The sequence below is a fragment of the Saimiri boliviensis genome, chromosome 1, assembly GCF_048565385.1.
Source record: "Saimiri boliviensis isolate mSaiBol1 chromosome 1, mSaiBol1.pri, whole genome shotgun sequence".
NCBI classification, from domain to species: domain Eukaryota; kingdom Metazoa; phylum Chordata; class Mammalia; order Primates; family Cebidae; genus Saimiri; species Saimiri boliviensis.
In genome coordinates this window covers 215,332,000-215,355,533 of record NC_133449.1, presented here as the reverse complement: position 1 = coordinate 215,355,533, position 23,534 = coordinate 215,332,000, and the positions used below count along the sequence as shown (strand labels likewise).

The 23,534-nt window shown below is 36.3% G+C and overlaps 1 protein-coding gene across 19 annotated transcripts in view; it reads right to left on the bottom strand.

Moving 5' to 3' along the window:
* Positions 1 to 23,534, bottom strand: part of ARB2A (ARB2 cotranscriptional regulator A) — a 505,249-nt gene that overhangs the window by 448,473 nt on the left and 33,242 nt on the right. For 16 of the 19 annotated variants that reach the window (XM_003920753.4, XM_010340429.3, XM_074383608.1 and 13 more), the window contains exon 2: positions 17,089 to 17,212. The exons of 1 other annotated variant lie outside the window; for it this stretch is intronic. In XM_003920753.4, the coding sequence (XP_003920802.1) occupies positions 17,089 to 17,194 (106 nt within the window). In that variant the 5' untranslated portion in view covers positions 17,195 to 17,212. Of the gene's footprint in view, positions 1 to 5,694; positions 5,993 to 16,343; positions 16,460 to 17,088; positions 17,213 to 23,534 lie in introns of those variants that run through there. 2 more of the 19 variants (XM_074383651.1, XM_074383576.1) reach the window with 2 other exon arrangements.

The window sequence follows — 23,534 nt, the reverse complement described above, 5'->3', positions numbered from 1 at the left end:
CTCAGGAGGCTAATGCAGGAGAATCACTTGAACCCGGGAGGCAGAGGTTTCAGTGAGCCGAGATTGCATCACTGCACTCCAGCCTGGGTGACAGAGTAAGGCCCCATCTCATAAAAAAATAAATAAATAAAAGATAAAATCTTAGAAGCAGACAGAGAAAAAAGAAACAAAGATAACAGAAGACTTTTTAGGAGCTATGCAAACAAGAAGACAATGGTGCAGCATATTTCAACTAAACAAAAAAAAGTTCATCAACCTGAAATTCTATGCCAACCAAAAGCATCTCAAATAGAAGAAATTAAGATTTTTTTTCAGAAACAGAAAAGCTGAAAGAATTTATTGCCAACAAGCCTGCACAACACAAAATGATAAGAAAGTTCTTTGGGCTGAGGTAAATGATACCAGACAGAAATATGTATTCACATAAAGAAATAATATGTACTTCAAAAGAAAATTATATGACTAAATAAAATCATTTATTTCTCATTGTTAAATCTCTTTAATAGGTAACAGTAAAAGAGGATATCCCTACAGACACTGCAGCGATTAAAAGAACAAGAAGGGAATAATAGCAGCAATCCTATATACATAAATTATATAAATTAGATGAAATGGTATGAGACCTTAAAAACTACAAACTACTGGCCGGGCACAGTGGCTCAAGCCTGTAATCCTAGCACTTTGGGAGGCCGAGGCAGGCGGATCACGAGGTCGAGAGATCAAGACCATCCTGGTCAACATGGTGAAACCCTGTCTCTATTAAAAATACAAAAAATTAGCTGGGCATGGTGGCTCATGCCTGTAATCCCAGCTACTCAGGAGGCTGAGGCAGGAGAATTGCCTGAACCCAGGAGGCGGAGGTTGCGATGAGCCTAGATCGCGCCATTGCACTCCAGCCTGGGTAACGAGCGAAACTCTGCCTCAAAAAAAAAAAAAAAAAAAACTACAAACTACTAAAACTCACCCTATATAAAACAAACAATATAAATAGTCTTATGACTATTAAAGAAAATAAATTTGTAATTAAAATCTCCCAAACAAATTTTTCAGGACAAGAAAGTTTCACTGGACAAAATATTTGAAAATAAATTAGTACCAATTCTACACAACATATTCCAGTAAATAAAACAGAAGTGAATATTTCCTAAATCATGTTAGAAGATCAGTATTACCCTGATATCAATTCTAGACAGACAGTACAAAAAAAGAACACCACAGTTCAATATCTCTAATGAACCTGTACACAAAAATCTTTAACAAAATATTAACAATTCAAAACCAGCAATATATAAAAACAAATATACATCAGAACTAAATAGGACTTATGACAGAATGGTTCACTATTCAAAAACTTGACATGTAATCCACTATTTCAACAGCCTACAGAAGAAAAAAAATACATGACCCTATCAATTGATGCCAAAAAAAAAAAAAGCACTTGACAAAATTCAACACTCACTCATGCTTAAAACCTCCCAGCAAGCATTTAATAAAAGGGACTTCTTTAACTTCATAAAGAGCATTTACCAAAAAACTTACAACTAATATAATACTTAATAGTGAAAGACAATCATTTTCCCCCAAGGTTGAAAACAAGAAAGAATATTCATCTTCACTATCCTTGTTCAATATAGTACTGAAAGTCCTAGTCAACAGGCCATAATGAGAAATAAAAGGCAAACAGATTGGATAGAAACATTATCCAATTTGCAAATGGCATGACCATCTACAAAGAAGATCCTGAGGAATCCACAAAAAAACCTAGAACAAACATACAAGTTCAGGAAGATCACAGTATATAATATCAACATATAAAACTTAATTGCATTTTCATAAACCATTAATAAGCATGTGAAACTGAAATTATAAATATAACACCATTTATAATCATCCCCCAAAATTAAAATACTTATATGTAAATCAAATAACACACATATAGGACTTACAAGCTGAAAATTACAAAGTGCTAATGAAAGAAATCAAGGAAGATTTAAATACATATATCAGGTGCATGGATTAGTAGATTCAATACGGTAGATACTAATTCTCCCCAAATGTATCTAAAAGTTTAAATACAATTCCTATCAAAAACACAGTAAAATTTTTGCAGATACAGACAAGTATATTCTAAAAGGTATATATAAAGGCAAATGACCTAGAAGAGCTAAACAATTTTCTAAAAGAATAAAGGAGGAGGAATCACTCTGTTCAATGTTAACTTACTATACAGTTACTGTAATTAAGAGAGTATGATATTAGTAAACACATAGATCTGTGAAACAAAATAACTCAAACGACTGTCCAAATAAGCCTAATTTATGGTTGACACGTGTGAAAAAAAAATTCAAACATGAAAAGACAGTCTTCTTCACAAATGTTGCTGGTATAAGAGGACATCGAAATGATAAAAATGAACCTCAACCTGTATCTCACACCTCACATGGCATTTAATTCAAAATGAGGGGGAGATGCTCTAACACAGCTGCCTAGAGGTATTTGGTACTCATCTCATCTACAAAGAGGAGCCAAAATGCAAGTAGGTAATCACACTTCAAACAGATTATCGAAGAGGGAATATTCTAATTTAACAGAAAAGTGACAGGAAACACCCAAAGCAAGGAAGAAAAGGGAGAGGAGGCAGCCTGCTTAGCTGAAATCAGCTGGGAGCCTGGAGAGGCTCCCCACTGTAGGAAAAGGATAAGTTAAAGACCAGCTAAAAGACCAGCAGCCTAAATTACCACCAGACTCCTGCAATCCTAGCCATGCAGGAGTTTCTCAAACTCCATGGGCCCTGAGAATAAAGTAGGAAGATTACTGAATACAGTGCAATGTCATGGTTCTAGAGAAGGAGCTATGCTGAGCCACACACAACTCCTGAGTCCCAAGCAGCTACAGTAATGTGCCATTTTGAGAGTCCAGCTCCTACAGAACTGCCTTCTGTCCCCAGGGGCCAACAGCCCCCACATCTCCATATCACTAGACCGCCAATGACGTCACCTGCCTACAGCAATTGCTGCATCTGGCTAATGCCACCTGGGCAAAAATGCAAGCCATTAGCAGCAACCCCATTGCCCCAAGCAGCAAAGCCACAGCACATTTTCACAAGTCCTGAGGATACATTCCCCTACCCATGGCAACTCCACAGCAGGCTGTTGCCACTGAAGCAAAAGCATGAGCAAAGCATGCAATCCAGTCATTTATCTATGGCTAGAGCCAATAAAAGCAACTTCACCCTCTCTAGTATAGGACTGTCATGCAACCACTGCCGTCCCTATTTGAGCATTCCACTGCAGAACCTAGAAATAACCCCATCCCTGCCTATCAGAGCCAAGGTCTACATCTACCACAGGTGGAGGAAGAGGACAGGTCCACGTGGCCTGGCACATCCCCTAGCAAAAGCCTAAGCATGCCACCCAGGGGCCAGGGGATTTCCAAGCACCAGTCCACCACTGCTGTCACCTAAGCACTCCTCCTGGAAGCCTCAGAATGGGCCCACCCAACTGCTGCTATGAACACAGTGGTAAACTTCACACATGTCAACCTGTAGGCCTGGGTACTGCCCTGCCTAGCCTGTCATAGCTACGACCAAGACAGTAATGAACTACTTGGAACTCAAAGGTTAGTCTTACCACTGCTACTAACATAGCCCATACCAAACCCACTGTTCAGAGACCCGAGAACCCATCCACTGGCCTGACCCACTGGTGCCACTATAGGCACACGAATAAGCCACCTAGAATACCCAACACCAATGCCAGCATACAGCTCCCTGGAACATAAAGATAGACACACTGTGCCTGTGCCACCAACACAGCCCAAGGAATAGCCTACCTGGTATCCCTGTCCCCAGCCTCCACTAACAACTGTACTCTAAGCCACTGATACCACTAATGTGGTTTACAGCTGAAGAAATCATACAGAGATAACATGACTGCACACACTCAGAATCAAAGCCAAAGTACTCTAATCAACCAACACCATAGATACATTTTAAGAAAAAAAAAAACATCCATTATGATAGCAAATTCAAAAAATTGGACAACTGATTGTCACACAAGATACCCAGATATCAGTCTAAAGATATAAGAAACATTTTAAAAAAATGGTATTTCCAAAGGAGCACAATAACTCTCCAGCAACAGAATCCAATCAAGGAGAAATTTAGAAATTCCCAGAAAAAGAATTTAAAGTATTCATTTTAAAGAAGCTCAGTAAGATACAAGGAAATACAAAAAAAGCAATAAAAAGAAATCAGAAAAATAATTCAGGATATGAATTAAAAATTTACCAAAAAGATAGATATAAAAGAACCAATCAGAAATCTTGGTACTGAAGATGTCACTGAATGAAAGACAAAATGCATTCAAAAGCTTCAATAATAAGCTAGATTGAGCAGAACAATGAATTTCAGAACCCCAAGACGGGTCTTCTGAAATAGCCCAATCAGACAAAAATAAAGAAAAACAATAAGTAAGGGCTATGTGACATATGGAACACTCATAAGGCTATAAAATACTTGAATTTGTGGTATCTGAGAAGGCAAAGAGAAAACAAAATGGTTAGAAACCCTATTTAATGAATTAATAACACTTTCAACATCTAGAAAGAGATTTAGTCATCCAGATACAAGCAGCACAGAAATCCCCAAATAAAATGTAAAAATATCTTCTCCATCACATACCAAACTGTCAGAAGTCAAAGAAAGAACTCTAAGACAGCACAAGGACAGTATCCAGTCACTTAGAAGGTAACTTCTATCAGACGAATAGCACATTTCTCAACAGAATTTTATAAGCCAAGGCAAAATGGGATAATATATTCAAAGTGCTGAGAGAGAAAACTGCCATCCAAGGATGCTATACCCAGAAAAGTTTTCCTTCATTAAGTGAAGAAGAAATAAAGTCCTTCCCAGACAGCAAAAACAGAGAATTAATAACCACTAGACCAGATGTAAGAGAATTGCTTAACGGAGTCCTAAACCTGGAAGCAAAGGGAAGATATCTAGCATCACATAAAAGCACAAAAGTGTAAAACTCACTGTTAGAGGAAACACACAAATTAGGAAAAGAAAGAACTCAAATGTTACCACTATAGAAAACAACCAAAACACAATGATAAATAATAAGAGGAAAAGAAAAAAAATAACAAAGGCTATTAATGCAGTAAGAACCAATAAATAAAATAATAGAAATAAGCCCTCATATATCAATAATAACCTTAAATACAAATGAATTAAACTTTCAATAAAAGACATAGACTTGGTCAGGCATGGTGGCTCACGCCTGTAATCCCAGCACTTTGGGAAGCTGAGGCAGGCAGATCACGAGGTTAGGAGTTAAAGACCATCCTAGCCAACACGGTGAAACTCCATCTCTATTAAAAATACAAAAAAGCTAGCTGAGTGTGGCAGTGTACACCTGTAGTTCCAGATACTTGGGAGGCTAAGGCAGGAGAATTGCTTGAACCCACGGGGCAGAGATTGCAGTGAGCCAAGATGGCACCACTGCACTACAGCCTGGGCGGCTGTGGGAGAGAAAAAAAAATTTAAAGAAAAGACATAGACTTGCTGAATGGATCTTAAAACATGGCCCAACTATTTGCTGACTACAAAACACAACTTACCTGTGAAGACACATATAAACTGAAAGTAAAGGGATGGAGAAAGACATTCTGGCTGGGCACAGTGGCTCGTACCTGTAATCTCAGCACTCTGCAGGCCTGAGGCAGGCAGATCACTTGAGCTCAGGAGTTTGTGACCAGGCTGGCCAACATGGTGAAACCACATCTCTACAAAAAATACACAAATTAGTTGGGCATGGTGGCACGAGCCTGTAGTCTCAGCTACTCAGGAGGCTGAGGTGGGAGGATCTCTCAAGCCCAGGAGGTGGATTTTGGAGTGAACTGTGATTGTGTCACTGCACTCCAGCCTGAGTGACACAGTGAGACTCTGTCTCCAAAGAAAGAAAAAAAGAAAGATATTCCATGCAAACGAAAACTAAAAGTAAGCAGGAGTAGCTACACTTACAACAGCTAAAGCAGAATTTAAGTCAAAAACAGTTTTTAAAAAAGACAAAGAAGGTCATTATATAATGATAAAAAAATCAATTCAGCAAGAGAATATAACAATTCTAAACAAATATACACTCAACAATGGAGTATCCAGATATAAATATTAGATCTAAAAGGAAAGATAGATTGCAATAAAATAATAGGGACTTTAACACTCCACTCTCAGCATTAGACAGATCATCTAGCCAGAATATTACCAAAGGAAGATTTAAACTATACATTAGATCAAATGGACCAGACATTTATAGAACATTTCATCTAAGAGCTGCAGAGTACACATTTTCTTTTTATCAGCACATGAAACATTCTCCAGTATAGACCATACGTTAGGTCATAAGACAAGACTCAACAAATTTTGACAAAAAAAAGTTGTATCATGTATGGAATCAATAAAGAGAAGAATCAATAAAGAGAATTAATAAAGAGAAAATGTACAAATATGTGGAAACTAAACACGCTTCTGAATGAGCACTGAGTCAAGGAAGAAATTATGAAAAAATAAAGAACTATCTTAAAGCAAATGAAAATCAAACACAACATACCAAAACCTATACAAAACAGAAAAAGCAAGGCTAAAAGGAAATGACACAGTGATAAATGACTACATCAAAAAAGTAGAATGATTTCAAATATTCTAAGGATGCATCTCAATGAACAAGAGAACAAAAAACCAAATTCCAAATTAGAAGGAATAAAAAGAGCAGAATTAATGTGAAATACAGGTTAAAAAAAATCCACAAAATAAAAGGTGAATTTTTTGAATTTTGTTTATCTTTATCTTTTTGAAAAGATAAACTGATAAACAGCTGGCCAGACTAAGTGCACACGTACAGGTACACACACACACACACACACACACACACACTCAGAAGAGGGAGATAAAATCAATAATGATTGCCGGGCATGGTGGCTCACGCCTATAATCCCAACACTTTGGGAAGGCAAGACGGGTGGATCACTGCAGAGGTTGCAATGAGCCAAGATCACATCATTGCACTCTGGCCTGGACAACAGAGTGAGACTCCATCTCAACATATATATATTAGTAATGTTAAAGAAATCATTAAAACTACCACAGTAATACAAAAGGTCGTAACAGACTATCATGAACCACTGTACAAGCTGGAAAACTTAGAGGAAGTAAATAAATTCCTGGACAAATACAATCTACCAAGATTGAATCAGAAAGAAATAAAAAAAAAAAACTGAATAGACCAGTTGTGAGTAATGAGAACAAACAGTAATAAAAAGTCTCCCAAAAAAGAAAAGTCCAGGACCATATGGCTTTGCTACTGAACTCTACCAAACATTCAAAGAAAAACTAACACAATTTATCCTCAAACTATTCCAAAAAATATGAAGAGGAAGGAATTCTCCCCAACTCATTTTACAAGGCTGGAATTACTTTGATAACAAAATCAGACAAGATTGCAACAAAAAAAGAAAACTTAGGACCAATATGCCTTACAAACATAGATGCAAAACTCCTCAACAAAACATTCAACAGCATATCAAAAAGATAATACATCATAATCAAGTAGGACTTACCTAGAAATGCAAGGATAGTTCAACACATGCAAATCAATCAGTGTGATACAGCACATCAATGGAATGAAAAACAAAAACCATATTATCATCTCAGTAGACTCAGTAAAAGCATTTGATAAAATTCAACAACCTTGCCTGATAAAACACTCAACAAACTAGGCATTGAAAAAACATATCTCAACATGATAAAGGTCATATGTAACAAATTCACAACAAACATCACAGTGAACAGAGAAAAGCTGAAAGCTTTTCCTCTAAAAACTGGAACAAGACAAGGACACCCACTTTCATCACTCCTATTCAGCATAGTACAGAATGTCCTTTTCAGGAAAATCAGTCAAGAGAACAAAATAAAAACACATCCAAATTGGAAAAGAAGTCAAATTGTCCCTTTGCAGATGATGTAATCTGGTATCTAGAAAAACCTAAAGACTCCGCCAAAAAACTTGTAGATCTTATAAATTCAATAGAGTTACAGTATATAAAATAAACATAGAAAAATCAGTAGTGTTTCTATATTCCAATAACAAATGAGCTGAGAAAGTAATCAAAAAGGCATACTCATTTACAATAGCTATAAGAAAAATACCTAGGAATAAATTAAACCAAAGAGGTGAAAGACCTCTACAAAGAAAACTATAAAGCATTAATAAAACAAACTGAAAAGGACACAAACAAATGGAAGAACATTCCATGCTCATAGATTGGAAGAATTAAATTACCACACTGCCCAAAGCAAATCTACAGATTCGATGCAATCCCTATTAAAATACCAATGACATTCCTCACAAAAACAGAAAAAAAAAAAAAACCCACTAAATTCATATGGAAACAAAAAAGAGCTCAAATAGCCAAAGCAATGTGAGCAAAAGGAACAAAGCTGGAGGTATCATGCTAAAAATAAAAGATATGTAAGGCCAGGTGCGGTGGCTCATGCCTGTAATCCCAACACTTTGGGAGGCTGAGGTGGGGGGATCATCTGCGGTCAGGAGTTCAAGACCAACCAGCATGGCCAATCGTGAAATCCCATCTCTACTAAAAATGCAAAAAAAAAAAAAAAAAAATTAGCTGGGTGTGGTGGTGGGTGCCTGTAATCTCAACTACTCAGGAGGCTGAGGCTGGAGAATCGCTTGAACCCAGGAGGCGGAGGTTGCAGTGAGCCGAGATCGAGTCATTGCACCCAGCATGAGCAACAATAGTGAAACTCCATCTCAAAATAAATAAATGAATAAATCAATGAATGAATGAATGACATGTAGACTAATGGAACAGAACAGAGAATACAGAATCCATAAATAAATCCACATATTTACAGTCAACTGATTTTCAACAAAGGCACCAAGAATATACACTGGGGAAAGAATACCCTCTTTAATAAATGATTATGGAAAAACTAAATATCTAAACACAGGAGAATCAAACTAGAGCCCCAATACTCATCATCTACCAAAATCAACTCAAGATGGATTGAAGACTTAAATGTAAGACCTGAAATGACAAAGCTACTACAATCAAACATAGGGGGAACACTTTAGGACACTGGCCTAGGCAAAGATTTTTACGGTTAAAGCCTTTTGAGAAAACAAAAACAAAAAACAGACAAATGGAACTACATTAAAGTAAACAGCTCTTGCATAGCAAAGAAAACAACAGAATGAAGAGACAAACTATTTAATGCAAGAAAATATTTATAAACTATTCATCCAACAAAGTACTAATAATCCAGAATACACATGGAAATCAAATAATTCAATGGTAAAAGAACAAAAAATAAGCCCATTAAAAAGTGGGCATAGGACATAAACATTTATAAAAAGAAGGCATACAAATGGCCAAAAGGTATGTTAAAAAATGCTCAATTTCACTAATCTTCAGGGAAATGCAAATTAAAACCACAATTAGATATCCTCTCACTCGGGTTAGAATGGCTATTAGTAAAAAGACAAAAAAATAACAGAAGCTGATGAGGCTGTAGAGAAAACGGAATTCTTATACACTGTTGTTAAGAATGCAAATTTGTACAACCTTCATGGAAAACAGTATAGACATTTCTGAAAATACTACAAATGGAACTATCATATAAGACAGTATTTGTAAGACTGGGAATTTATTCACAGAAAAGGAATCAGTATATCTAAAGCAGGGGTCCCCAAACTTTTTACACAGGGGGCCAGTTCACTGTCCCTCAGATCGTTGGACGGCCAGACTATGCAAGGTGTGACACCTTTCACAGCCAGCGCTGCTGCCTTCACTATCCCAGACAGCGGTATACAGTGTCATAGGCCCAGCATCACCTCTAGTGCTGTACACAGGGATGGCGGTGATCAGCCTGTGACACTGTGTATACAGCGTCCTGGACATCTGCAGCAGCGGTGGGCCTCTTCTGTGGGAAGCCCACTGCTGTATGTTTCCCCTATTATAAGACACCTCCTAAAAATAAGACAGCCCCCATCTTTTGGGGGGTAAAATTAATATAAGACAGGGTCTTATAATTGGGGAAACATGGTGTGTAGTAATGTGGGGGGAGACTTTTGGGCAAAGGGAGGTTATAGGGGCCATTATGTTGTTGTACATTTGAGGGAGTATGGGGGCCATTGTACTGTGTAGTAATGGTTTGCCTTTCTTCCTACTTCTGCTGTTATTTCACACTGCTTCCGGTGATGTGGGGCGCCGCAGCTGCAGACCGGATGTGCATCATATGATGTCCTTCCGGAGCCGTGACGCGTGCATCCCACGTCACCAGAAGTAGTACTGTACGTGAGCGACGCTGCGCTTTGTGGCACCGCCACATACAGTACTCCAGGAGCACAGGATGCAGATGCATCCTGTGCTCCTCTCACTGACCACCAATGAAAGAGGTGCCCCTTCCTAAAGTGCGGTAGGGGCCAGATAAATGGCCTCGGGGGCTGCATGCGGCCCGTGGGCGATAGTTTGGGAACCCCTGATCTAAAGAATAATTGCATTGCATGTTTATTGCAGCATTATCCATAACAGCAAAGGTAAGGAATCGACCTAAGTGTCTATCAATGGATGAATGGATAAAGAAAATGTAATATAATATACACAATGAAATAATATTTGACCATAAGACAATGTGGTATATATACAGAAAGGAATATCATGCATACATAAGAAAGAATAAAATGATGTCATTTGTAGAAACATGGATGGAACTGGAAGTTATTGTGTTAAGTGAAATAAGTTAGGTACAGAAGACACACAGTGCATGTTCTCACTCATGTGAGAGCTAAAGATGTGATCTCATGGAGGCAGAGAGTAGAATGATAGCTATCACAGAAGTGTGTGGGGTGATGGTGCACAGGAGGAAACAATAAAGAGAGTTTGTTTAATGGCTAGAAACATACAGTTAGAGCGAAGGTATAAGTTCTAATGTTCAATAGTATGCCAGGTGATTAGGATTAACAACAAAGTATTATATATTTCAAGACAGCTAAAAGAGAGGAGTTAAAAAGTTCCCAACACATAGAAATCATGAATACTTGGGGAAATGGATAATGAAAATATCCTAACCTGATCATTACACATTCTATGCATATAACATAATATCACACATATCCCATAAATATGTACAAATATATATCAACAAAACAAAAAGAGAATGAAAATACAATCCAAAGACTGGGAATGTTTACTAATCACATATGTTAAAAAGAAGCTGTATCCAGAATCTACGAAGAGCTTTTAAAACTCAACAATAAGAACACAAAAAAAAAGGGCAAAATTCTAGACTTTAACAAGAAAGATGTCTATATGGCATATAATTCACCATTGGGAAAATGCAAATTAAAGCCACACAGAAACAGAAACCTGTGACAATGGGGAAAAAAGTTAATAAATCTGTCAATATTATTGTTGATACAGATGCCAAACTAAGAGAACTCTCATACATTACTGGTGGTAATGAAAAATAATACAGGTACTTTGAAAAGTGGCTTTCCAGTTCTTACAAAGTTAGTGTAGACATACCATATTACCCAGCAGTCCTCCTCCTAAGTATCAACCCAGGACAAATGAAAATAAATATCTACATAAAAACATGTTGATGAATGTTTTTAAAGACTATTCATAATCAGCCAACCCTGGAAACAACACAAATGTCTAACATTTGGCAAATAAGTAAGTAAAATATAGTTTATTAATTCAATAGAATAAAAATCAGCAATGAAACAGAACCTATTAATATATGTTTAAAAATTAACTGAAAATAGATCAGTAATTTAATTGTGAAACAAAACTTTTGGAAGGATGCATAGGAGAAAACCTTCATAAACTAGGGCTAGGAAAAAGAATTCTCTGACATGACACTAAAAGCACAGTTTATAAAAGAAAAAAATTGATGAACAGGACTTTGTCATACTTAAAAACATTTGCCCTACGAAAAATCTGTTAAGAGGATGAAAGACAAGCTATAGACTGGGAGAAAATGCACACAAAGAATATATCCAATAGAGACTTGTATCTAAAAAATATAAAGAACTATCAAAGCTCAACAGTTTTAAAAAATCCATTTAGAAAATGGACAAAAGATATGAATAGGTATTTTACCAGAGGCAAGGTATAAATGGCAAATAAGCACATGAAAAGATATATGGTCAACATCACTAGTGAGATACATTAAGTATCGAATAAAATGCCTAAAACTAAAACTGTAATAACACCAAATGCTGAGGAGGATGTAGAGAAAGTGGTTCTTTCATACATGGCTGGTGGGAATGGTACAGCCACACTGGAAAATAGTTTAGTACTAGCTTATAAAGTTAGAAATGCACTTACCATATGACCCAGCAATCACATTCTTGGGCATTTAACCTAGAGATATGAAAACTTCTGTTTGCATAAAAACTTATACGTGAATATGCACATTAAATTTATTTCTAATAATCAAAAGCTGCAGTCAATCCAAATGTCCTACAACAGGGTCAATGGTTAAAAAAATGGCATATCTAGACAATGGAATATTAGCAATAAACATAAATGAACTATTGATATTTACAAAAACTTGGATGGATCTCAAAGGCATTATGCTTATTGAAGAAAGCCAATCTCAAAATATTACATACCTTATGATTCCATTTCTATAACATCTACAAAATGACAAAACTAAAGGGATGGAGAACAGATTTGTGATTGCCAGGAGACAGAGAAAAAGTTGGCAGCTAGGGACATGCCTACAAATGGGTAGCAAAAGGGACTTGCTAGTGGTAGAACACTTCTATATCTTGATTGCTTGTGGTCATGGTTGCACAAGACAATACATTGGATCAAACTGTACAGAACTCCAAACACACACACACACACACACACACACACACACACTCACACACACACTACTGCATATAAAACCTAATAAAAATTTAATAATGACTGTGTTTTAGTTAACAGTACTGTACCAATATTAATATCTTGGTTTTGATGTACCATTAGCCATGTAAGATATTACCATTAAGTTATCACAAATAATGATCATAATAACTCAACATAAATGTCCAGAATAATTTTTAATAAAGGCACTATGGCAAAATGCAGGCATTTTCAAATGGGCCTGAGGTTAGAGGGCAGAGGTAAATAAAAACTAAGAGAACTAGAGAACTAGATACAGAACATATTTTCAGAAATCCAGATAAAAAGGGTCAACAAATCAATAAGAGGCAGTAGATAAACTAAAACCCTATAGAACTGGCAAAGGGAAAAGGCAATTTTTTTAAAATGCAAGAATTCAGGCCAGGCACGGTGGCTCACGCCTGTAATCCCAGAACTTTGGGAGGCTGAGGCGGGCGGATCACAAGGTCAAGTTTGAGAACAGCCTGGCCAGTATGGTGAAACCCCATCTCTTTAAAAAAAAAAAAAAAAAAAAAATATATATATATATATATATATATATATATAAAAGAAATGCAAGCAATCTTTATAAGCGTATCTTCATTGCCATCTCCAAAAGAGACGACATAACTGTTTGGTTGTTTGGTGCATAGTATGCTTTCCTTTAATGATAACAGTCATCACCATCTTCCTTACCATCTTCATTATCACCATTACTACAGCAAACTAATTCAAACTACTTTCTTCCAGAATGCACTGCTTTAATTCTGATCATCTTGAGTTTTACCTGACATTTTTCTTACCACTACGTAATATAATTTTATGAGATTTTTCTACCATTTATGCCTTATCTGAAGCACTTTTCGATTAGTGAAAAGTTAAATTACCTCCAGGTGTGCATCTTGCCATGTAACTCTGAAATCCTCTAATGAATAGGTGAGAGTGATCATTATTAGTTCACTGTATTACATATCAGAGCCCAGTTTTGAATCAACTCAAGAATAAAACTGTCTTCCCATTAAAGGGATAAGGTTTAGAACAAATCAGTTTTCTAAGTTGTTCTAAAGCGTACTTTACTATGCATTTGCCATTTTATTTTCTAATATTTTCAGTTTACTCCTAACACTTACAATACCATTTGTACCCAGCATTATTATTCCTGTAGTACAGATGAAGAGAAAGATTCAGAGAAGTTAAGCAACTTGCCCATGGTAAGAAGGAAAACCTTGAGTTTGAATCCATATAGTTACAAGATTCAGAAAAGTTAAGCAACTTACTCATGGTAAGAAGGAAAACTTTGAATTTGAATCCACATAGTTCTATCTCTAGAACCTATCTACTCTTTTAACATCACTGTGCTAACACTAAAATTCCAAAAGTCAATCTGAACTCACATACTGCTTGCAGGAGTATAAACTTGGGAGATAAATTTTCACATTAAGGCTGAACATGCACAAAATCTATCTAGGTGGAAACCCAGCAAGTGTATTTAGATGGAAACTGTGACATATATTCCTTGCCCTCACTCCTAAATCATCCATTATTCTGAGTGTGCTGGTTCATTCCCAGCAGCACACAAACATGTGGTAAAACTTTATCTGTAGGGTTGTTTACTGCTGTATAATGCCTCTTTCCATTCTCCACTGAAAGTTCTCCAATCAGGCTTTCATTTCTATTTATTTAAACAGCTCTTTGTAAAGGTCACCAATGACCTCCACATCATCAAATGCAAAAGTAAATTCTCAATTCTCATCTAATCTGACCCATCACTAGCATATCACTTTAATTACTGCCATTTAAGTTTTTCATTTGGCATTCAGGATCTCTCTCTTGTTCCTGATTCTCAACCTATTTTACTAAAAATTACTTTTCAGCCTCCTTTGCTACTTTCTCCTCAGCTTCCTGACCCTAAAGGTCTCAGTGCCCAGGGCTCAATCTTCAGATCTTTTTTCTAGCAACACTGACACCTCAAGTGATTTCAATTAGGACTAAACATTATCTCTATGTAAATGAATCTGCAAAATTTATCTCTAGCCCAAACTCTCTCCCAAACTCAACATCTTCACTCTGATGTTTAAGTAGCACTTCAATTTAATATGTTTAAAACCTAATTTTTGCTTTCCACCACCACCAAACATTTCCGGCACTTTCTAAATCTAATTAATGGCACCCGTCTTGGGTCTCTTTCAGCCAAAAACCTTCAGCGTTACCTGAGTTTTTCCTCTAACATCCCATGTCCAATAAATCAGCAAAGCATGTCATCCCCTCCTTAAAAACATATCCAGAATCTGTCACAGAATGTGCCCATTCTTCATCATCCCCTTGCTATCAACCTAATCTAAGCCATCAGTATCTCACATTTGTAAGACTTGGTCTAGAAAACCTAAAGAAAGCAATCCCCTTAGTCATTTTCCATTTTTGTAGGTTAGGGTTAGTTATACCATTCTCTCAATAGATGATCACCTCTAAAACCAGGAACAAGGTGACACAAATCAAGCAAAAAAAGTGGTTGCTTTATCCTGCATCTGCTTCAGGCTTTCATGATAAAATGAAAAAGAAGGTCATATAAGGGATTCTCGAGACATCTTTATTATCCAGCCCAGTCTGAAACATCAGAGTAGGACAGCCAGGGATTCAAAAGAGCAGCCAGTCATGACTGTATGGTACATATTCTGCTAGGGCATCTGTTACAAAGCACATCTGGAAACCCTTGAAGGCCAGACAGACTCTACAATGAAACAAGTCAATGGCAACTTTATTATCTGGTAGAGTTAGTGCCATGGTTGGCATATTCGTCCTCTCTAAAATTTATTTTGAAATTTAGGTACTGCCATACGGCGCTGAGAGGTGAGGACCTTCAAGAGATGATTAGGCCATGGGCTTTGGTCTCTTACGTGAAAGTACTGCAATTATTAAGGGCAAGTTTGGCCCCTTTTGTTTGTTGGCCCATACTCCACAGCATGACACAACAAACAGGCCTTCGCCAGATGCTAGCACCTTGATATTGAACTTCCTGGCCTCCAGAACTGTAATTTCTATTCATTTAAAATTACACAGTCTGTGGTATTCCTACAGCAGCACAAAATGGACTAAGACAGTTGGTATCTCAACATTTAGGAAACCCATAAGAGGTTTTTCCACCATTAAAACAACTATGAAAACTTGCACAAGTTACTTAGATAATCTGATTTTGCACAAGCCACTAGACAGATTGAAATATATGATAATGAAGAAAACTTGGCAGGGTGTGGTGGCTCACAACTATAATCCCAGCATTTGGGAAGCCAAGGCGGGCAGATCACTTGAGGCTAGCAGTTCAAGATCAGCCGGTGAAACACAGGAAAACCCCATCTTTACAAAAATCAGCTGGGCGTGGTGGCACGCACCTGTAATCCCAACGACTTGGGAGGCTTGAGTGAGAGGACCGCTTGAGCCCCAGAGGTCGAGGCTGCAGTGAGCCAAGATCACACCACTGCACTCCAGCCCGGGCAACAGAGTAAGACTGTCAAAAAAGAAAAGAAAGAGGGAGGGAGGGAGAGAAAGAGAAAGACAGAGAGAGACAGAGAGAAAAGAGAGCAAGCAAGCTAGCTCACAATTCAACAACAGATACTTCTTTTAGAAGTCAAATTACTTTAGATAGCAGATTTCTTTTTTAATTCTAGGATTCAAAATTCCCCAACAATGTCTAAGGCAGATTCCTTCTAAAATGTTAAATGGAAGGCCTCTCATTTAAATATCAGTAATGCCAATGCCACAAAGACAGAATACGAATACAGAAACAGACAGATCATTATCCTAATCCAGTATGATATTTCAACCAGCAAGCATAAGGTAAGGGCACTAGCCTTGATTCAAAACATGTATTAGTTTTCTTATTAAATGTATGGTATTGACTAAGAAAAGCATTAAGAATTCTAATAGAACCAAAATTACATAATTCCACGATTTATTTTCTGAGTACATACATCTCAGATGCAGTAATAGTTGCTGTGAGGAATATAAATAATTGCAAATATTTTAGGTACTTATATTCTTACTTTAGATTTGAAATGAATGGAAGGTCACCTAAATATTCCTACACCTTTGTTAGGCACAGTGAAAATTTCCTGGAAAAGCAAATTAAGTATATACCTTTCAGTGCTGTAGTCTTTTCTTTTTCATCTGGACCTCCCTGCTGGATTTGTGCCATGTTTATCCAAATTGGCAACAAAATTAAAGAGCTCAAGGAAATAGACATCAATCTTCAGAAGACAGTCTAGAATGAATGAAAGCAATAAATTAAGTTCTACTCAAAACCTACCTACTCCATGAGAACTTCCTTGATCCTCCTAGTCAGGATTAACCTTTTATCTTAATTTCCCACTGCACTTTGTTGATGCCTACACCATAGTACTTATTATTGTCTGCTTTGCATTAGACTTATTTATGAATTTATCTGAGTCAGCTAATGGCATACAAGCCTCAGGAATACAGATATCAAGTTTTGTCATCTTTCACTCATGTCACCAAACACAACACCTTATACATTACAGTTACCTAATGTTTGCTGAATTAAATTTAGCCAAATTTAACTATTTAGTTTTAGTTACCTATCACCTAATGTTTTTTAAAAATATCTTTGGGTAGTTCCAAAAACTTAAAATTTCTTTCAAAATAAATTGTAAGCATGTGCCATTTACAAGGTCAGAATGTCTTTCTTTTGGAACAAGCAGATAGGAAGGTGCAAATATATAAATCTATAAAGTATCTACAAATTTCCTACAGTGTAATTAAAAATGCAACTTCAAGGGGAAAATTGGGTCTTTTTTAAAATGAAACGATGTCATCAATGTCTGGAAGCCATACTCTATAAATGGCACTCCAGTAAACAATCATATTATCAAATCATGATTTATTAAAATCTAATTCTGCTCTACTCTGGCCAAAGGGAAGGCATTAAAACTAAAAATAGATGGCTTTTCCCAGGGTGCCCATGAACAGTAAAGCAAATCATTTCTCCTACAGTTTAAAAGGAAAAAAAGTGCATCATCCACAATATAAAAATTTAAATGTAATCAATTAATCCAAAACTGTTAATGAAATTATATAAAAACTACATTCATGGCAATATAATAAGATTGAATATTCCTCTGAGGAACCCAATTTGATCTGCTATCCAAAAGGTAAACTGCAGTTTCCATTCAGAGGAACATTTTATAACTATCTTTAAAAACAGATCAATTTCCATAATCAGCAAAATGTAACAGAAAATACTTTTTAAAAAACTAGTACTGAAAATAAGTATTTTAAAACTATGAATGTTCCAAATGGCCATAACCAATGCTGCCCTTGTGTCAAGTCTAACTGTAGGTGATGTGCTATAAGAGAAAGGACCCTTCGGCTCCACTAAGAGCTAGCCATGAGCCCTTGACAAGTTATTTTACTTCTCTGGGCCTCATTTTCCACATTTGTAAAATATAATCATGTTTCCCTCATAGTGTTACAGTGAGGTTAAATGTAAAACATTTAATATAGTGTCTGACTCATAATTATGTGTACAACATACATGTTAGCTTACTTTTTTAATCGTTGTAAACGAATCACAGCTACATCACTTAATAACACCTCCATGGCAAGTCGTATCAAAACTGTTTAATTTTTTCACTTATAAAATGTTGCTTCAGAATTAAATAGTACAGAAGGTATATGCGGCCAATCATTCCTATAACTAGCCATTTTACTATTACCCAATGGTGCAAGATATTCTAAAAGGAATACCTAGAATATGAGACTATTTTTCACTGGGAAAGCACTTTCACTGAGCACAGAAGTAGCTCTTATTTTCCTTCTGTGTACAGGTAACTCAAAACTCTATAAATTCTACATAAATAAAATATGTCTATATCCCTTCAAGAAATGTATCCTGGTATTTAAGATAGGCAATATGCAAGACTCTGGGAATACAATGCTGAGTAAAACAAGTATGGTCACTGTCCTCCTATGGGCTTACTTTGTAGCTGCTAAATCAAACAGCCAAGCAGCAACAAAGAAAATATACCAGACCTAGACTGATAATTACAATAATGTTAAAATAAATAAATATTTGCAAGGGCTATGTATTTCCATTCAGGGATTAGTCAAGTCCCATATGATGGTGCACAAATTTCACCAGCAACTTTTTATTACACATCATCTTGTAACAGAAATTAAAGAGGACTGGGTGCGGTGGCTCAGCCTATAATCCCAGCACTTTGGGAAGCCAAGGCAGGTGGATCACGAGGTCAAGAGATCGAGACTATCATGGTCAACATGGTGAAACCCCATCTCTACTAAAAATACAAAAATTAGCTGGGCATAGTGGCGCATGCCTGTAGTCCCAGCTACTCGGGATGCTGAGGCAGGAGAATTGCTTGAACCCAAGAGACGGAGGTTGCGGTGACCCGAGATCACGTCATTGCACTTCCGCCTGGGTAACAAGAGAGAAACTCCGTCTCAAAAAAAAAAAAAGAGAGAGAGAGAGAAATGTTCATAATGAGAAATTCCACACAGCACCCTTTGTTAAATACTCCACAACTAAGTTAATTACCTACAGGCGACTTCTTGCATTTTTTACTCTATCCCTTTGCTAACTCACTATTTCTTCCAAATATAAACTATTAGATTATTTTTCACTGGCCCTAAATTGTCTGATTCCTGAACAGAAAAATATATATAATTATTTCATTGTGACTGGTTTACCAAAGGTAAAATTGTAAATGTTTTCAGTGCTAGGGTCGTTATCAAAATTTGTATTTCGATGAATCACTTTCAAGATTTCAAAGATTAAATAAAAATTAATAATCATTATTCTAATTTTATATGAGACAACCTAAAAATTCGCAAAGCAATTTGCTGGAGTAATATCATGTAAGTTCAAAGACTAATGGCCGGGCACAGTGGCTCACACCTGTAATCCCAGCACTTTTGGAGGCCAAGCAGGCGGATCAGGAGATAGAGACCAGCTTGGCTAACACAGTGAAACCCTGTCTCTATCAAAAAATGCAAATCATTAGCCAGGCGTGGTGGCGTGCACCTGTAGTCCCAGCTACTTGGGAGGCTGAGGCAAGAGAATCACTTGAACCTGGGAGGCAATGGTTGCAGCGAGCTAAGTTCATGCCACTGCACTCCAGCCTGGGGGAGACAGCGAGACTCTGTCTCAAAAAAAGAAAACTAATTATTACATGTGACCCTAAACCTTATAGTAGCAGATGCAAAGCAGGTAAACATGAAGCAAAAGCAATCTGTCTATTGCTCTCTTAACAAGTGTTAGATTTTTACCCTCCTGAGTTATTTTTCCTGGCTGTGGCACAGCTGGTGAAGCTAAATCAAGAACATTATACATTCTCAATTTAGTTTTCCTAATAAAAATTCAGAGTTATAACCTGCATGACCACAGATAAATACTACTGAAAATGCAGCCAGCAAGCTGTTTGGTACATTTGATATGTATTAATATGTGCACTCGACATAGTTTATTTGGCATTATCTGATGGAGGTTAGGTTACAGATAATAAAGTGTGGATGGTTTTTACTGATGTGAATTGGGACACAGTTGACATGTTGTATACTTCATGATAACCATTGCTGTTTAAATATGGTTTCCTAGAAATGGTTACAGTACAAACTAGATTCAAAACATCTCAGTTTGCCATTTCATTCTGTGAACTACACAAAGCAATTATCATATCTTTTTCCTTTCTATGATTCCAACAGAGAATCTATGTATAAAGCTATAAATAACTTGTCATGTGTAATCTTTATCCAGTCAGCATTTGAAAATATGAAATAGTAGAATTATTTCTTATTTGCCCTGTTTGCTCAAAATGTGGCATATGCACTTATAAAATGTACAGGAAGATAAATAGAAGGCTTATTTTTCTGCGTTTGTTTGTTTTTAGGCAGGTATTAAATACGAACTAGGTGATTTTGCAACAGAAGCCCTTTTTGCTTCACATTCTGAATGTATTGATAAAACTACAAAATACATCACAGAAAAACTAAAATTGAGTCAATTTTCTGAGGTTCCCAGGACTGGTTTAGTTCCAGTCTGTCCCTAAAGATTCTAGGTTCACTAAGTGAGACTCTAGAAATCAAGTTCAAAATAGCCTACTGGCAACTGAAATTACAGTAAATAGAACTGGTACAAGGGATTTATAAGGAAGCAAAAGACCCACCCAAATTATAATTAAAATAGTCATCAGTTGCTCATCAGCAAAGACTAGTTCATAATAATGCTGTCCAGAATTATTCTGAGGCTACAGTCAAAAAATGTTGCTGTGTGGCCACTGGAAAAGAAGCTGAAGAATGAAGAAATCAGGCTGAACAGACACAAGACCAAAGTCCAGGGTAATACGGGCCCCTGGTGTGTAGAAAATGGTGGCTTTTATAACAAATGCAAAATCGTGTTTGGATCAAGTTTTCAGAGCCAAACCTCTTAGATTCCTGAGACTAAGAATACCCAGTTCCAATCCAAGTCTATCTAAAATAATTCCTTAGCTTCCCAAGCAACACGATATAGTAGGTTTGAAATGAGAAATCTAGGTTTTAATTTCAGTTCCTCCACCTGGTAGCTAAGTAACCTTGAGGAAGTTACAAATTCTCTAATCTAAGTAATGAAAAGAATCGTGAAAATAGGAGCAGTTACCTTTGCAGGACTATTATGAAGATTACATGAAAAAATGCATATGAAAGCATTTTACAAACTATAAATCCCTTTAAAAAATATTAGTAATCCACATAAAATCTGAAATAACTAGATTCCAATTAATTTGTGCTCAAACCCCCAGAAGAATGCCAAAATCAATCCAGTCCACAGAAATAAGAACATTTTAATGTGCATCACTTGGATATACTCTATGCACAAATAATAAAGTCTCACAATAAATATCTGTTGAGTTAACTTGGGTTTCCAAGACTATATTGAAAATAATTATAATAGAACGTAATTTTTTTCACATAATTAAATACATTTTATTTATCCATTTGATTATATTTATATTCCTTTACATTCCTTTCAAAACTTATTAAAATGTGTGCCTGAACAAAGATCACAAATCTGGGTTCCACCTTCATTTGCCCAAGGAAGAACACTCTTCCAACTACCTCATAAATTTATACATTGGTCAGAAGATGACCTGTTCTATTCATATTCACTATCTTATTAGGTCATTACCACAACTGGCAGGGGTAGGCAGAGTTGACATACCTGCATTTTATGGAGATAAGGCATTCTGGGCCTTGAAAAGCTACATAAGCCTTGTTAAGGCATCCCAGATGTTAAAGAGTAGCTGAGATTCTAAGTCAGGTCTTCTGACCCCTAATTATGAATGAGTTTCTTCTATTCTACCATGCTGATACAGTCAAACAACAGAACCTCACTAGAAAAATAATTCCAGTTTCTTCATTCTGCAGAAGATTCACACCTACTCTTATGTACTAATTTCTATTATTATGAAGTATTACAATTTGGAGTCTGGGCAAATTGGATATAGATATCTATAGACTAAAGTTGTCAGTGAAAACTGTCTTAGTATATTTTGTTTGGTATTTAGAATCAAGATTGATCAAAATTACTTATTATCATCTCTCCCAATACTTTGGTAAATCAAGCATCTGAAAAAAGGGACAAAAGTTAAGAGATATCAAATAAGAGTATTTTAAAAGAAATAATATTGCACTACTATGTCTTTTAAATAGGTCCCAAAACTGGTAATCATCTGGCTAACTATCGCATTGCTTTTTGGCTTGCAAAAAGACAGAAACTCAACAAGGCAAGAATAGAAAACCTTAGAATATCTGTGACAATGTTAAAACTTAAGAAATTAAAGACTAAGATGATTCTCAATTCTGAAACAAATTTCAAAAGAAAAAAATTTAGTCTTTTATGAAGCTTTCATAACATGTAGCAGAAATGGCAGAGCTATGGCCAAAGACAAAATAATTCTTAAAAAAAATACATCACATTCAAAACTTTAGAAAGACAAATTGTGTCAAACAAACATAAAAAATTGCTTTTATATGAGGCAATTATGAACATCATATACACTACTTAAGAGGCTCTAATTCTATAGTAAACATAAATAATAAAACATAAACAACATTATAAATGTATGTAACTCCAGGCCAAACTATCTTCAGAAGATTTCAAAACAACCTATACCATGAAATAGCAGTAATAACATATTTGCAAAATCAATATCAAATATTCTCATCCCATAAATATGCTCCCAGAATCTCTGTTAAATTTTTTGAACTCAAGACAACACTGAGAGGCAATATTTGCTCCAGAGCTTGCTGCCAGGTTGGCTGAACTTTTGCCAAGCCTTCATGTAAATTCAACTTCTCCCTCTGACCAATCCTGTTCTCCTCCTTCCTTTCACAAGTGCTGATCTCTAAAGATATTTTATACCCCAAATTCTGTCTCAGCATCTGCTTCCAAAAATCCTAATCCACAACAATGCCCTTTTCTAACGGTTTTCTGAATTCAGGGAAAAAAAAAAAATTCTGATGTAAAGAGACCAGATGTATCCAAAATATATAACAAACTCTTGCCACTCTTG